The following is a 15,563-nucleotide window of genomic DNA, read 5'->3' on the forward strand; positions in this document are numbered from 1 at the left end:
TAGAATCAAAAAGCTGTTAAATATTAGAGAAAATGTAATGGCTGGGTCATGGATTGAGGACCCAGATGCAAAATGAGTGCAGATGGTGTTTGACAGATATAAAAATAGTGATTAGGTAGACAACAGTTCGATTGGGTAGTGCTGGATGGAGCGGACAGATGGAAGGGGTAGTGCTGGAAAGTGCTGGATGGCGCACTCAGAAGCCATAGTAGAGAGTCTTGGAAATGGAGCAGGTAAGGCAAGGCCAGGTAGGTGGCGGTGAAGGCCTTGGAAGGGGCACTGCAGATAAGAGATACAACAGTAGTCACCTTCGTCTCCCTAGTAGCAGCCTGATGGAGGACACCAGCAGCCAGGGACTCACAGTGGGCAGGGTTGGACTGGAACAGGTAAACAAGACAGACAGACGGGGACTAACCAGAGAAACAAAACAAACTAAACTGACAAAAACAAAAAAAAAAAGGAATTACTAAAACTGCATAAATTACTAGACTTTAAAGTAAAAAAAAAAAAAAACGCTGAAAGCTACAATCTGGTTTGTTTTATATAAAAATATATTTACTTAAACAAGAAAACTATAAAAGGATAAACTGGAACCCTACTGACAAAGGACAAACACATACAAACATAAGACAAATCACTAAGACAGCAAAAACTCACAAATAGCAGCACGAAGAGAAACAGTAACAGACTCAAACAAACAACTTGTAACAATGAACAGACCAAGACATGAGGAAAGAGAGCGCAATATTAAGGGAGGAAAGAACATGATGGCCAGAAGGAGTATTCAGACCTATTGGCAAGATATGAATAAAGAGATAAATGCAACAATAAAATTCAATCTGGAATGTAATTTTAAATATGTATCTGGGAATTTATTCTTCAAAAATACCAAAAAATGATGCATATCACCTTAATACACTGAGACAATAAGGAAAACACCATTACAAAGAAATGGTTCAAGGAAGATCCATCTGTAGGTGAAATTATAAAAGAAGTATGATATGGAAGTACTCACCGTTTCCTTGACACAACAATCTTAGAAAATGTATTCCTACTGGGAAAAGTGGTTGAGAAGAAATGTAATATTTTATGTTATTTAACTGTACTTTTAATTATATCTGGAATCTCCCCTTAAAATAGTTTTGATCCTTGATATGTAACCCATAACAGAATTTTGTACAGCAGGATCTGTTCAAACATAAATACTTATGAATGTAAAGATTGTATCTGGCAACCTTGGTAATATATTGTATTGTACATATTAAAGTTTTTTGTTCTGTTCTATTTGAAAAAAAAAAATAGCATTGATAAAGCTTTCTGTGTTGAGACCAACACACCATGATATTATGAAGTTATTTAAATGGACAGTTCACCCAAAAATGACATTTCTGTCATCATTTACTCAATCTTTATTTGTTCAAAATCTGTTTCAGTCTCTGTTTTCTGTTGAACACAAAAGTTATTTTGAAAAGTGCTGCTTGCCGGGACTCGTTGACTTCCATAGTATTTTTTTTTTCTAAGGAAGTCAATGTGTCCCAGCATCACTTTACGAAATATTTTGTTTGTTGAACTGAAGAAGAAAAAAAACTTTTGAGGTTTTAAATGCAAAGGTAATTTTCATTTTAGGTGAACTACCCCTTTATTCGGTGTAAGAAACTGAACCTTATCCTAGTTAATGACTTTTCAAATGGATTGAATAGAACTTTCAATTTACATGCTAATTTAACAGACATGGAGTTAACAATTATTGAAATAAACTTGAGTCCTAAGACTTATTTTCCTAATGTCTAGAAAGTTCTCAACGTTAAAATTACCCTATTAGAAGTTTCTGGCATGAAACAGGAAAAAAATGTTTCAAAAATGTTCTTGCATTAAAAAAGTAATCACAAAAATAAACCTAGAGAATCTGATTAAAAGTTTAAACTTCATGCAAGCAGAGAATAAAACTGCACACAGTTTTATACGGCTCTAGAGCTTTTTAATTGCATTTAACCATGAAATTCAAAACTACAAGACAAAACTAAAGCCAATTTTCTACTCAAGATACACCTGATGAAGACGAAGCTGATCTTCATAACTGAGTTAAGCCTAGCTATAATCCTAGAACATAAGTTTATTGAGTGAAGAAACAAAGTAGGCTATACATTTGACCTTGTTTGAACCCTTACTAAAATAAAATAATCTGCCAAGGTACGACCACCAAAAGAGATTTAGTGACTATAGCCTACAAACACTCACGTATCTGAAAAATACACAATAAATGGAATACCAATAATACACCTAAATGTTTGCGATAACGGCAGCAACAAGGCACTGGAATGACATAATGTTTGAATCATAAATATCGTCCTGCCTGTAGTTGTCGGACAATTGTTTCCCAAATGTAGTCTGTTGGTGCGTTGCTGCCACCTTTTGGCCGAGAGGTTGGTGAATAAGTACAAGCAAGCAAGCAAATAGTGTCTGAATAAAAGTGTACGAAAATGATAATGACCCTTCGATGGAAGCGTGTATAAGCCAAGCCTATATATTTTGTTTAACAATTATAGGCCTAAACTTGTCATCTACAGTATTTCCGTGACAATTCTCCTCCAAATGTAGTTTGACTGTAGGAACACACTACGTATTTGTTTAAACTGTTAACATTAAATTACAGTTGACATTAATGTATGATCAAAATTTTAAATAAAAAAGCCCACCATAAACATGAACAGGAAACTACACTTCCCACAATGCACTTCTTTAAGAGCGCTTCCTGGTACATTCTGCAAGCGCGCGCTCAGTACAGGTTTTGCAGAAAGGGACGATCGCGCGCATCAGCTTGTGTTTCACCTCAGTTCACCCTACATTTACCTTACAACATCACGTAAGTTATTTGATACATGCAGCTAAGCGTAATATTTGAGCATGATTAGATTATTAACCAACATGTTGCAACAGCTGATTTTTTCCATTGAATGAAACTGTTGGCAAATGGCCATCTTGGTGCGCGTTCATATTCGGCCTTGTTGGTTCTTATAACGTTAGGCTAGTAGTTATAAATGACCGACGCCCCTTGGCTCTTTTCTCTTCCACACATTAAAAAAGCTGCAAGAAGCAGCAATCAAACCAAAAACAACTTAATCAATTGCTATTTTTGTTGCATTACGACATGCATGGTAACGTTAGAGCATCATTGCTAAGCACGAGGATGCAGTCGGAAATGGTTAACTTGACGTATGCTAGGCACATTGTTTTATGTCTATATAAAATGATTTTCACAGTTGGGTTTTGGTTTCTAGGATAAATTGCATTGTCGTTGTTTTCAGTATGCCGAAGTCAAAAGAAGTGCTGTCTTCAACCTCAGGCAGCGATTCGGACAGTGAAGTTGACACGAAGGTATGGAAATCATCAAAAATCCTGAAATAATTTTTTATTTTGTAAAGAATTTGTTGTTGTCAGAAAAGTCAATTCTTTATACAGAAACCCTAAAGGCCCATTTAGGGCAAATTCTGCTATTTTGAGCAAAACAATGTCAAAACTATGCTCAGTGTTTGCAATCAGATGCCAAAGTGACCTTTCATTAAGGAAATACCTTGAACCTGCATTTGTAGTTTTGGCAAAAAACCTTTCCATGATGAGGAACACACTGAAGTAAACAATGTAGACATAATCCAATAGTTTATTTAATGCCTGTGTTTCTATAGGTCAGGTAATGCTGTCTTCAAATGCTATTGAACAATTCCCACTTACAACGTTGTTATTACAGGGTTGTCAAATTCAAGTTTTTCGTTTTTGGAAAAAATAAAATGTAATGACCATTTACTAACAATTCTGGATAGAGCTGTGAACCTACACTAGTCTCACGTATCATGCTATCGATTCGGTTCAATTCGATATTTCGGTGCATCACGGTGCATTGACGATGCTTTTATATTTTCTTCACAGCAGCAGTTCTTGTATTAAAATGTTTGAATATATTTATATTTATATAGGCTATTATTTGTAATACAATTGTGTCATTCAATACAAACAGTCAGATATATAAACTGTAACTTTAAAAAAACGAGCATTTAGCAAATAATATAAACAAATATAAATATCCAGCTCAATTTCTGAATCTTGTCTAGTTCTCTTACACCCCTTTGATTGGTTACACCCTCAACAAAAACGGTTGCGATTGACTCTTGCGCGCTGCGCTCTTCAGATGAATGATAAGCGGCAGGCGGCAGCGGCGATCTCACAGCTGATCTATGATAGACACGGTGGAGAAAACTCTGCAGACACGCGCTCGTTTCTGTATCCAAAAGTAATGCTGTAAAACAGCCGAGAGGAGAAGAAAAGCCACGCCAGCAGGTCAAATGGGCCACTGTGTGTGTGTGAGAAAGAGAGAGAGAGACAGAGCGAGAGCGAGCGAGAGAGAGAAATGGAGTAGGCTACTTTCATTCTCAAACACACACAGTGAAATTGTGTACAGTTCATGAGTATTAAGTAGTTAAAGCGCTGTAAATACTCGCGATCGTCTCCCTCGCAACAGAGCGCATATGAGGTAAATGACGTCAGTAATAACCGGTTATGATTATTACTGAAACGATACTGAATTGTCCGCGTCTGCATTGCAGTGCATCGAAGAAACGATTAATTTTGACACCCCTAATTCTGGAGTTATCTATTACTTTAAATAGTCATTCAGAAATGTAAATATATGTGTCAGTTCAATGTAAAGATGACAATTGTTGTGGATAAAAGAAACTACACTAAAGGCTCTTTTTCACTTGATTACACTTCATGGTTCAGTTAGGTACGGCTCATTTTTGTAGGCTTTTCCACTGAATTTTGTACTGAATACTTGGTAATCTTTAGTACCTCCTCGGGCGAGGTACCAATCGAAAAGTATCATTACAAAAACATGATGCACACGCATCTCTGATTATTGATTTGTCAGAGAGAATTTTCACCACCAGTGTCATTTTATTTACAACATGAAAGACCAAACCAACTATATTTAAATAGCAGCAGCCAGTGCTGTATTTACTGTTAAAAATGCTGGGGGCTTGTTAAAACTCTTGAACGTCCAATCAGCCGAAAGCTGCCTCATAATAGCATGTCCATCATCCCACACATCTCCTTCATGGTCTCCTAACACAAATTGATCAAGTTAATTAACTTAATTGTTCTTTCAAATTTAAGTAGACTAAAAATAAAACAATTAAATTGTCTCAAAAAAAACTGAAGAATTGTGAAATTTCAACTCATTTTAAATAAATGGTTTGAACAAGTACAAAGTGTAATTTTTTGTGTTGCAATGTAATGTAATTACATAGCACATTTACTGTGTAAGGCCATACACCCAAAGCACTTCACAGTGTGTTCACCACACACCAGTTATAGGTGGAGTGGAGAGACAGTGATAGAGCCAATTCAGTGAATGGGGATGATTAGGAGGCCATGATGGGTAAGGGCGAATGGAAGAAACTTAGCCAGGACACCAGGGTTACACCCCTACTCTTTACGAGAAGTGCCATGGGATTTTTAATGACCAAAGAAAGTCAGGATCTCGGTTTAACAAAAGATGGCGTTCACTGACAGTATAGTGTCGGCTTCATTTTACTGGGGCGTTAGGACTTAAGCCTGATTTATACTTCTGCGTCAGGTGACCGGCGTAACCCACGGCGCAGGCAACGCGCGTGGCTGTGCATTTATACTTCTGCGCGCTGTCTCTGTCGGTCTGCATTAACACTTCCGAAACGCTAGTTGGCAGTGAGGTGTAAATGTTCCTCTGTGTCGAGTTTCTTCGCTGCTTTTTTGCTTTTCCTGAACACTTCCGGGATGTACAAGTGGCTCAAACTCGCTCATTTTGAGGCAGGAACCGGTGGACGTGCAGCAACTTTAACTATGAGGTAAACACAAAACAAAACTTTCCATCCGGAGCTCCTTCACGGTACTCCACACTCCACACTAAACAATCGCTCGCGCCATTCGCGCGGCTCTCGGTCCCGCCCAGACTCGTCAGCGCTACCAAGCTGACCAATCACAGAGCTTACGCTACGCGTCGTTGCGACGTGTAGTTACATTTTTTGAGAGGTGCACGTCAGCCACGGCGAAGGGCTATGCATCAGCGCCGTAGCATACGCCAGCGTTTGACGCAGAAGTATAAATCAGCCTTCATAGAGCGCAGGTTGAGTGCCCCCTGCTGGCCTCACTTACATCACTTCCAACAGCAACAGCAAGTTTTCTCATGTACTGTAGGTATGTTTGCAACAATATTCAGGTATTTTGAACTCCTGGAACTAGCTTTGAATTGGTCCGATTTTATTTGAAATCCTTGCTTCATCCATTGATTTTGTCTTAAATGCACAATATTTAAGATTTCTGCGTTTATTACTTTTTTATAAGAGTGAAATCTAATGAATCTAGATTTAAATGATGAGATCACAATGTTTATAAAACTTGAATTCATTACCACATCAATTAAGTTGATTTCTGCATGAGCCTTTTCCGATTGACTTTCATTGGCTGTGTTAGTGAATACAACAAATCCCATAATTCCACTCTTTGTTACGTCATCAAGTTACACATTTTCTTAAAGTTTTTTTATTAGGCAGCATTTTTTACATATTGTCTTAAAATTGAAAAACAAATATTTTTGTGATTGTATATTTAGGGATTAGTTGATACATTAGGGTCTTAATTTACTCTGTTACTCGCTTTGTATTTAATATAATTCTGTATTTCAGGCCAAGAGAAAGAAGCAGGCGACACCTGAAAAACCATCAAAAAAGCAAAAAAGCGGAGAAAGTTCATCTGCCTCCAAAAGCAGCAGCAGCAATAAAAATGATAACATGTTCCAGGTGAAGAATCCAACTGAGATGAAATGACACGCGTTTAACTTTGCTTGATAGAGAATTGTATATGCATCATGTATGTGTTTGTCATGAATTTTTTCTTTTAAAGATAGGAAAGATGAGGTATGTGAGTGTTCGGGATTTTAAAGGAAAAGTGCTTATTGATATCCGGGAATACTGGATGGACCAAGAGGGTGAAATGAAACCAGGCAGGAAAGGTATGTGGTTGTTTTATCAGCGGTTAATATTATGGCTGCACAATATGTGGAAATAATTATTGTTATTGTGATAATAGTTTATGCAATATCCATATAGCAGGAAAGTGCAATTAATTAAGTTAGTTTTATGTGCCAAGCCTTCAAGTGCTACATGCATAGGTCAGGGGTTCCCAAACTTTTCAGGCCGCGACCCCCAAAATGACAATGCCAGTGACTCGTGACCCCCAATATCCTCTGAGGTGGTTATAAATACAGAAACCTTGCATGCAATGGCACACACACACCAATGGCCCCAAGTCTATTTTTCTTTTGCTTTTTTTTATTATGTATGAGAGCTGTAAATGGGCCACAAAGTTTAACCAGGTGTTATGAAATCTGCTGCATCTGACGCTATTGCTGTGTCTTTAATACAATGCAATTACCCCAGGGGTTGCAATCCAATAGAAGTAGTAACTATAAGCTACTATAGTAACTATATATGGTATAAACGACTATTTTTTTCTCTTCAGAAGGTCATGGATAAAATATGGTAATTCTTATGGTTTAATAAAAATAAATAGATTTTTGGAAACCACCAGGCGACCCCCCTTCATTGTCCCGCGACCCCTCCACTTTGAGAACCATTGGCATAAGTTGTTTATTCAAATCTGCCCAATCAGATAGAGCCTGGTGAAACTAGAGCTGAAAATAAAGACAAATGCTGGGAAACGAAAGGAAAAGAGCCAATAAGAATCAGAATGTCTGGCCATGTTTTTTTCAGACATTTATGGTGTTTTCAAGTCCAAATATTTGCACCTTGACATTGAGATTTAATTAGCTCAGAAAAATAACGATTAGCTGTTTATTTCAGTATGATCATAACATAAATAAGGTTTTTATATATGTTTAAAAATAAATGCTGTTAAATAGCATTTTCATGTTAGATATATCGTAATTGACATTATCACAACAGTATTGTGTAGGGTTGGGTGATGTCGACCAATTTGGCATTGTACAATGTCTAATTTGAAACATCACGATAGACGATGGCATCGTCATCATTGGAGGCGGTGTTTGACAGAGTGCGCGCTGAAGAGCAAGGAGGGATCCAGGGGTGAGAACGGTTCGCAACTTATTTGAGGAGCAGGAGGGAGACGTGCGATTTCCGGGAAATAACCACTCGTTTGCGGGCATTATGAGTCCCACAAATGCATAGAGACTCCCGGAACTTCCGGGAGACTTGAGATGTCTGAAAATCACGTTTAACAACTATTGTGGGACGCGATCCAGCGGTACATCCTTGATAAACTGTCTGACGTGCACTGCTCTCTGGAGCTAAGAGAAGCGCATGACAGTGTGTGTGTGTGTGTGTGTGTGTGTGTGTGTGTGTGTGTGTGTATGGATATAAAGCAGCCGTGGTAAGCAGAATAGGCTTCTTTCAAAATATTAAAAGGTATTTCAATTTCCAAACCTTTGTAGATTGTAGGGCCGCACAGTATTGGAACAATCTGACATTGCGATATTTAGTTTTGCTGCGATATACATTGCAATATGAATATAATTTCACCAGACAATTTAAATAGCTCTATTTGGAAAGATTTTATTCATTTAGATCGACTCGGGTGATTAACTCCTTTTTATCATGAAATAAAATAAATGACAAGCATATATAAACATGTCAGAGAAAAAATAAAGGTTAAATAACACTGCTTGATAGTTTTCCAGAGGGTCTAACATTATTCGATTACAGAAATTAAACAATCAAGCGTAAAATAACAAGGTCATCATTGTATGAATAATTTTAAAAACAAATATTTATTTTTTATACTTTAATAAATAATCTAATCCTGCTATGTGACTATTGCGGATACACACATTGCGATATTGATGCTCAAACAATAGATTGTACAGCCTTAGATTGTAGTGTCCAAATAGGTTTCATGTACACAAATCAATTCATATACTTAAAGTCCATGTGAAGCTGCTGAGACTTTTGAGTATGTTGATGTTCTTCCAACTAAAACAGAATATTGAGTAGGGGGCGGGGCTTTTTAGCACATCATTCCCCCATAGCAAACATGGTTAGAGGGGGCGTGGTATAAGAATATTGTGGCTGTTGACAACAAACTGACGTCAACAGAAGGACCGTCTTTCCAAACATGGGAGCAAATGGTCAGACTTTGATTGAAGATTACCAAAAATGCTTTCAGTGGTTTAACTTCTTGAAACCGTAAGAATAAGAAATAGCAAAAACAGTCATTGGAAATTTAGATTTCACATAGACTGACAATAGTTATTTATATATATATATATATATATATATATATATATATATATATATATATATATATATATATATATATATATATATATATAATTATTATTATTTTTTTGTGCATAAGGGAATCATATTGTTAATTTCTTATATTTGTGCTTTTTGTTTTTATTACAGGTATTTCACTCAACCCAGAGCAGTGGAACCAACTAAAAGAGCAGATAAGTGAGATCGATGATGCCGTGAAGAGGACATAAGTCCTTCCTGCAGTTCACTGACAACCCGGATACTCTTTTTGAAACAGATTTTCACTTCACAGTCCTGCCTATCCTGCCATTTTAAGGTTTTATTAAAGTAGTTGTTCATTGTTTGATGCCTTTTCTATTTGAGCCTTTCAACGTGTTGGTTTTAAAAGGGGTTGGATAGAGAGATGACTGGTTTTAGCTTGTGCCCTGAATTTTCAATAAAGTTGATCGAAATGCACAACAACGCTTGTTTATTTTGAGTTACATATTTGCTGCTGAACATTTTATGTATGGTTTCTCAGGTTCCACACATATATTAAGCCGCCCTTTTTCAGTATTAATAATCAGTAAACAATCAGAAAACAGTTGAAATTATAATTGTAATATTTATGTAATTATTTATTTACAGTCCTGTGTTTTTTAACAATCAAATGCTGTTTGAGTGAGTATAAGAGGCATCTTTCAAAAGGAATAATAAATTTACATACTCCAGACATTTGAAAGGTAGTTTTAGTAGAATTAGTGGACTATTTAAATGTTTACTACTTGTTTCAGCTATTTTAAACAGTAAAAATGTTGCTAAATTAAAATACGATATACTTGCATGTGTCTGGTCGAATATTTATACATAAGCAGTTATATTAAAATACTCTTGTAAATAATTAGTTTTAGGTCCCCAGATTTTGATGCACTGAGCAGAATGCATGGATAACTAATGTAGCCATCAACTGATCGTTTCAGTCAAGTAAGAAAACTATAACAGTTCAAAAGAAATGCATAAAGTGTTAATTACTTTATTACTATGTTATCTCATTTATTCTATGTAGCCTATGACACGTCAGAGAAAAACAAGTCTCCTTCTGGAGCATCCCTAAATTGTCCTCAGTGAGAAATTTCTCAAAATCTAAATTTATTTGGTGCACACAGTATTAAAAATCAAGGTTTCATTAATTCTGCTGGGGGTTATTTTAATCTCAGCTGTTTTTTTGTATCATGGATCATTCAAATATCTAAAGCAAAGATGCCCATAGTAAGGCAAAAAAAAAAAAAAAAGCAACTGAAATTAAATGTTTCAATTAATTGTAAATGAATCTGTTTTTTATGTAAATACAGTCACTAGATGGATAAAGGGCTATGCAGAAGCAAATCAACTAGTATAATTCTGATATAAATGTGATTGTTTTGTTTTTATTGTAATAACTTAATTATTAAATGTTAAAAAATACTGTATTCTGTAATATAAAGCAATATTTTCTAGTCTTTTTTAAACATTATTAAATAAACTAGGAAATTACCAATGGCAACTATATTTACCTTCGGCCCACTTGCCTAAATTAAGAATTGGTGATTTTATTTAAAGGTACGATTGGTGTCATCATTCTACTTTTCGTGTAATTCACGATTGCAGCTTCATAGTTCGGTCACTAGATGGTGAAAATCAACTAAAGTCTGAGGGTCTGTTTTCTGTTCCACAGCAACTCTCGCTCTCGGGACAGACATGAATACGACTCGAGTTTAAGACCCTGATGAGGCATGTTTCTTTAACACTTAATGTGCAGCAAACCATCACTCTGATGTGAAATTAGTCACTGGGTTTATTACAGACCTTATACGGACTTGACACTAATTTTTAGTCTATTTTTTTAAACATTATTAAACAAACTAGGAAATTACCCATGGCAATACCTTCGGCCCAATTAAGTTTGGTTTTCGGCCCTTCAGTTTGTGCAACTCTGATCTAAATTATTAGTGACTTTATTTAAAGGCACAATTATTGCTATTAATAAACCTTTTGCCTTAATGTGCTGCTTATTAAAAGTATTTAAGGTATATTGGTTTTGGTATTAGAGATGGAGAACATGTAAACAGACATTATCTTAATTATAGGCAGGTAATAAGCTACTATTAATTGAGATAAATATTTAACAAGCTCTTTATAACAATTGTTCACATTTTCATAAACTTTCAAACACTGTAGCTTTAGGAAATGCTTTAGAATATGTGACAATAGCCCCTTTCAAACAGACCTTTACGGAAAGGGGGTTAAGGGATAGTTCACCCAAAAATGAAAATATACTCACTAATTGCTTATCTTAAATTGCTTCTGTCCCTTTATGATTTTCATTTTTTAATATCTCAAAATATATTTTGAAGAAAGCTAAAAATCCGTAACCACTGATTCCCAAAAAGAAAAAAATACTATGGAGGTCAATGGTAACAGGTTTACAGAAATTTTAAAATTATTCTTTTGTGTTTAACAGAAGGAATCATAAAGGTTTAGAGTGAGTTCAATTCTCTATTAAATGAACTAAGCAGACTGAGGGAGGTTAATATTTTGTATCACAATACTTTAGTGTCGTATTTTTGTAGTTCAAAATACTGTAAAATGATTTGTAAGAAGTCTACATGATGACATAACATGCAGCCTTAGATTGGAGCTTTCTTAGTTACTTGCTTAGACTTGAGATTAGAACAGAAGTTTTTTTTTTTTTTTTTATTTGAAGGTGGTCTTGCAGTATGGAAGGAAATTATGCATGGCAGTATCTACAATGCTTCACTAGCTGTTTAAATTTCCAGTATAGTTAATGAAGAGAAAAGATGTCCACCTAAAGATGTTAAAGTGGTACAATATATGAAACACTCTTATTTAAAAATACAGCAATTCATACAGACTAGTAAAAACACCTAATTCTATACAGCATCAGCAGGATTTATTTGAAAAATTTATTTGTAAAAATTGATAACTCTTTTTTAGCGTATTTGAGATGTCATGCTTTTATGTTGTGCATTGAGGAAATTATATGGAAATACATATGGAAATGACTAACTGTTTTTTAGTTTTCAGAAATCATGAGCATTGAGTAGGCCTATTGAAGAGTTCAACTGCATAAATCTAGATTTAGGAAAAATTCTGTGAAAAAATTTAAGACTTCATATTATAAAAATGTTAAGAGGTTTAATAATCATACAGAGATTATATAAATTTCACTGGCCACACAATAGGTGGAAACAAACAACAGAAGTACTATATTTAGCTCATTATATGCATTGAACAGGGATGCAGTTTGAACAAAAATATACTAAATTAATAAAAAAAAATACAGATTTTTAAAAAAATAATTACTCATGTACAGTAGAGTTGAAGTGAACGAGGTAGCAGAGAATCTGCTAAAACTTGCTCAGAGAAAAGCTGTTGCTATCAAATATTGTTTATTTCACGTTTAACAGGGAAGGGATTGATCGAATAGTTATATTCATGAAATGTTTGCAAGGAAGGATCATGCTCATTCGTAAAACTATTTTGTAGTATTCTTAAAATACAAAAATGCAGTATTTTATTTTGATACACCTAAAAAGAAGGCATGTCATATTTTATTTTAAAATACGTTTCAATGTATTTTTGCCCATCCCTGGCGGTTTCAATAATAAAAGTATACTAACAAAAGTAAAAGCGCATTTTTGTTGGTATTTTGGGACCTGGAATATGCTTTGGGGCCCCAAATCACAAATTTCAAGACGTTGTTTTCAGTGTGTTGCAATGTTAGACACACAATTCAAATTTGATGGGTTTCATCGTCCTACTTTTCGTTTAATTTACGTTTGCAACTTCATAGTTCGGTCACTAGATGGTGAAAAAGTCCACTAAAGTCAGAGGGTCCGTTTTCTGTTCCACAGCAACTCTTGCTCTCGGGACAGACGTGAATAAGACTCGAGTTTAGGACCCTGAGGCGTGTTTCTTTAACACTTAATGTGCAGCAAACCATCAAGCTGATGTGATATCAGTTACTGGGTTTATTACAGACCTGATACGGAACTTCGCAGTCATTTTCGCAGTGAGCAAACAGCGGCAGCAGCAGCAATGAGAGAACAACATTTCAAGGATAATTTCTGGGTAAGGTTTTCTTGTTTTGGTCAAGCCATGCAGTCATTGCTTAGTAAACATATAATTCAGATACTGTTTAATTTGTGTTATACTAAATAACATCAAACGTACTCTGATTTGACATATATTTAACAACCTTTAAAACTGTTTTAGTTTGAGGTCGACCGTCTGTCACATAACGAAACAACGTTGATTTCCTTAAGGGAAGTGAAGTTCAGACAACCAATCAGTTTTAAAATAATACATTGAAAAAATAATAGAAAAATAATATGCTGGAAGTCTTACAATGAATTATGTCTCCTTGTTTTTGACTATTGGCAATTTCAGTCTGGGAACGTGTCAGACTTTATTTGGCAAGCAGGCAATAAGGTGCAATTTAGTATTGTTTTTGTTAGCTTTATTTTGGTATGCATTTTATGTTGACTGTGGCTTTGGGTATGATGCTATGTCTGCCCCTCAGACCCATAAATTACAGAGACTGATGTGTAATGATAGTCAACAGTCCAAACCACCGTGTTCTGAAGGATACAGTGGTGAATTTGTGATAATCCATATAGCTTTGTGTTGAATACTGAGGTTGGCAAACACTTGAAACATTTGTTGATGTATTTCTGTGTATTGTTGGTACAGAACACCGATATCACCTCTACGGCTGGATATGACACCATCATCCAGCACTTGAATGATGGCAAGAGGACCTGTAAGGAAATCGAAGACTTCATGAAAGCCAGGTGAGATATTGACTAGAATCACAAGACACTTTTCTTTTCACCTTAAACTATTTACATCCCTTAGCTATAAAATCTTGAAAACCTTATTTAGTGTATTTGCGTATAGCTTCAGGGAAATTACAGTAATTGATTTCATAAAAAAGGAGGAAAAATTGCCTCATGGCTAGCATTGTTGCAAGATTTACTGTTGTTCATGTGAATAGGATTTACAGTTTTAATTTTTCTCATGAGCTACTGTTTTGTCAAGGAGTTACAGAAACAAATTCTGGAGATTAATGTCAACATGCTATCAAAATGGACAACTTGATGTTAAGCCATTTTTAATATGTTTTAAATACCCCACATAAATACTATAGTAATTATAGTAAATACTATAGGGTGTCATGTTGTATTGTGAAGTATATGAATTCATCTGTTGTCTGCTATGGTAATTATACAACTATATTAATAAAAACAAATGATTCACTATTGTGGTTTTCCACTATGTAGGGTATTACACTGCAGCACACCACACCACAGTTTACTGTAGTAAAATGTGTATTACAGTTATTACAGTTTATCAGTTCTCTATAGTTAATACTATAGTTTGCCCTAGCAATTATTAACAAAGTGTTGTAAATACTACAGTATAATACACTTTACTACAGTATGGTTAAAACAGTAGTATTTCCGATAAATGACTATATTACTTTTTATTAAATATAAAAAATTTAAAAGCATTGACTTTTGCTTTTCAAGCCTTAAGGAGTGTTTCTCCAACAAGTAGAATCTGAACAAAATGATGTATAATATAATATTTTGTAATCTAATCTAGTCTTATATAATATAATATGATATAAAATAATATAATATAATATAATATAATATAATATAATATGGTAAAATATAATAAAAATATGGTCATTTTATCTTGATAGTGTCACCGTCACGATCACCAGCGATCTAGCCTACAAGCGATCCAGACACACAGCTGAAGCTTATGATTGACTCATTACTTGGACTATGTATACACCTCACATTCTCTCACACTTGGCTGAGTCTTGTGTACTGGTATCCTGTCGCATTATGAAGTGCTAATCCTGTCTAGTTCTAATGTGTTTTGATCCTTGACTTGTTTTCCGTTATTGATTCTTTGTCGCCCGTACTGACCATTCGCCTGTTTTTGACTATGATATTGCATTACCGAGTGGTGGACAAAGAGAGGCTTCATGAAACACTGAAACAGTCGAAGCAAATGTGTCGAAGTTTCGAAATGTCTCTACAGTGACACCTAGTGGTCATTTTTAATATATTGCTCTGGAACAACTTCAGCAAAGTAACAGTTAAGCAAATTGAGGTATCAAACCCCACGTTGCAGAGTTGAAGTTTCAAGTGATTTAGTGAAGCGGTGAGAGTTCCTGGCATGCTGAAA

At 35.2% G+C, this 15,563-nt stretch overlaps 2 protein-coding genes across 5 annotated transcripts in view; both read left to right on the top strand.

Annotated features, from left to right (window-relative positions):
* The first annotated feature begins 2,754 nt into the window (after positions 1-2,754).
* sub1a (SUB1 regulator of transcription a) lies at positions 2,755-9,782 on the top strand. Of its 3 annotated transcripts, none has more exon segments than NM_001281997.1 (5): positions 2,755-2,863; positions 3,279-3,375; positions 6,714-6,827; positions 6,931-7,039; positions 9,471-9,782. In NM_001281997.1, coding segments are annotated over 4 exon segments (372 nt in total). In that variant the 5' UTR covers positions 2,755-2,863; positions 3,279-3,306; the 3' UTR covers positions 9,551-9,782.
* Positions 9,783-13,358: 3,576 nt separating this feature from the next.
* Positions 13,359-15,563, top strand: part of pstpip2 (proline-serine-threonine phosphatase interacting protein 2) — a 39,274-nt gene continuing 37,069 nt past the window's right edge. For both annotated transcript variants that reach the window (XM_087270154.1, XM_087270155.1), the window contains exons 1-2: positions 13,359-13,430; positions 14,052-14,152. In XM_087270154.1, coding sequence (XP_087126280.1) covers positions 13,398-13,430; positions 14,052-14,152 — 134 coding nt within the window. In that variant the 5' untranslated portion in view covers positions 13,359-13,397. The remainder of the gene's footprint in view (positions 13,431-14,051; positions 14,153-15,563) is intronic.

This window comes from Danio rerio, chromosome 10, assembly GCF_052040795.2.
Source record: "Danio rerio strain M-AB ecotype USA chromosome 10, GRCz13ab, whole genome shotgun sequence".
NCBI classification, from domain to species: domain Eukaryota; kingdom Metazoa; phylum Chordata; class Actinopteri; order Cypriniformes; family Danionidae; genus Danio; species Danio rerio.